General features: G+C 34.9%; 1 protein-coding gene across 2 annotated transcripts in view; it reads right to left on the reverse strand.

The window, feature by feature from the left end:
• Positions 1–236: 236 nt before the first annotated feature.
• The window catches only part of CSNK1A1 (casein kinase 1 alpha 1), a 31,808-nt gene continuing 31,528 nt past the window's right edge, over positions 237–516 (reverse strand). For both annotated transcript variants that reach the window (XM_006766229.2, XM_006766228.2), the window contains one exon: positions 237–390. In XM_006766229.2, coding sequence (XP_006766292.1) covers positions 237–390 — 154 coding nt within the window. The remainder of the gene's footprint in view (positions 391–516) is intronic.

The raw sequence follows: 516 nt of genomic DNA on the forward strand, positions 1-516 counted from the left end.
ACATATATGTATGTACAAATACATATACATGTATATATGAACAAGGACATTTGGGTTTAAAGTTAGTAGTCAAATTTTCCAAGGACGTTGTTTTTTTGTTTAGTTTTTTTTTAAACAAAGCCAAATTTTTATGTGTTTTAAAACCACCTCCTCGATCTAACACTGTTAGAAATGAATGAATTACCCAATTTTGTGTTCAATTTTTTTCCCCTGTAACGTCACTTGGTTCTTGGCTACTAACCTTTCATGTTACTCTTGGTTTTGTCAGTTTGCTTGCCTGTGGGGGTTTGGGCCTGTTGACCCTGCCCACTTGAAGAGGCTGCCTGCTGTGCTGCTTTCTGCTTTAACATTGTCCAATCAAATGTGTAGTCATATTGGTGGTTCAGGGTTCTGGAAAATATAAAATTATATGTTAATCCTTCAATAAGACTCTAGTTTAATACACAACTGAACTTTCAAGACAGGGCATTTTAAGGAATTGAGTATTTTCTCTTAAGGGTGATAACTTCCAAAAGA

The sequence above is a fragment of the Myotis davidii genome, unplaced genomic scaffold (assembly GCF_000327345.1).
Source record: "Myotis davidii unplaced genomic scaffold, ASM32734v1 scaffold18, whole genome shotgun sequence".
NCBI lineage: Eukaryota > Metazoa > Chordata > Mammalia > Chiroptera > Vespertilionidae > Myotis > Myotis davidii.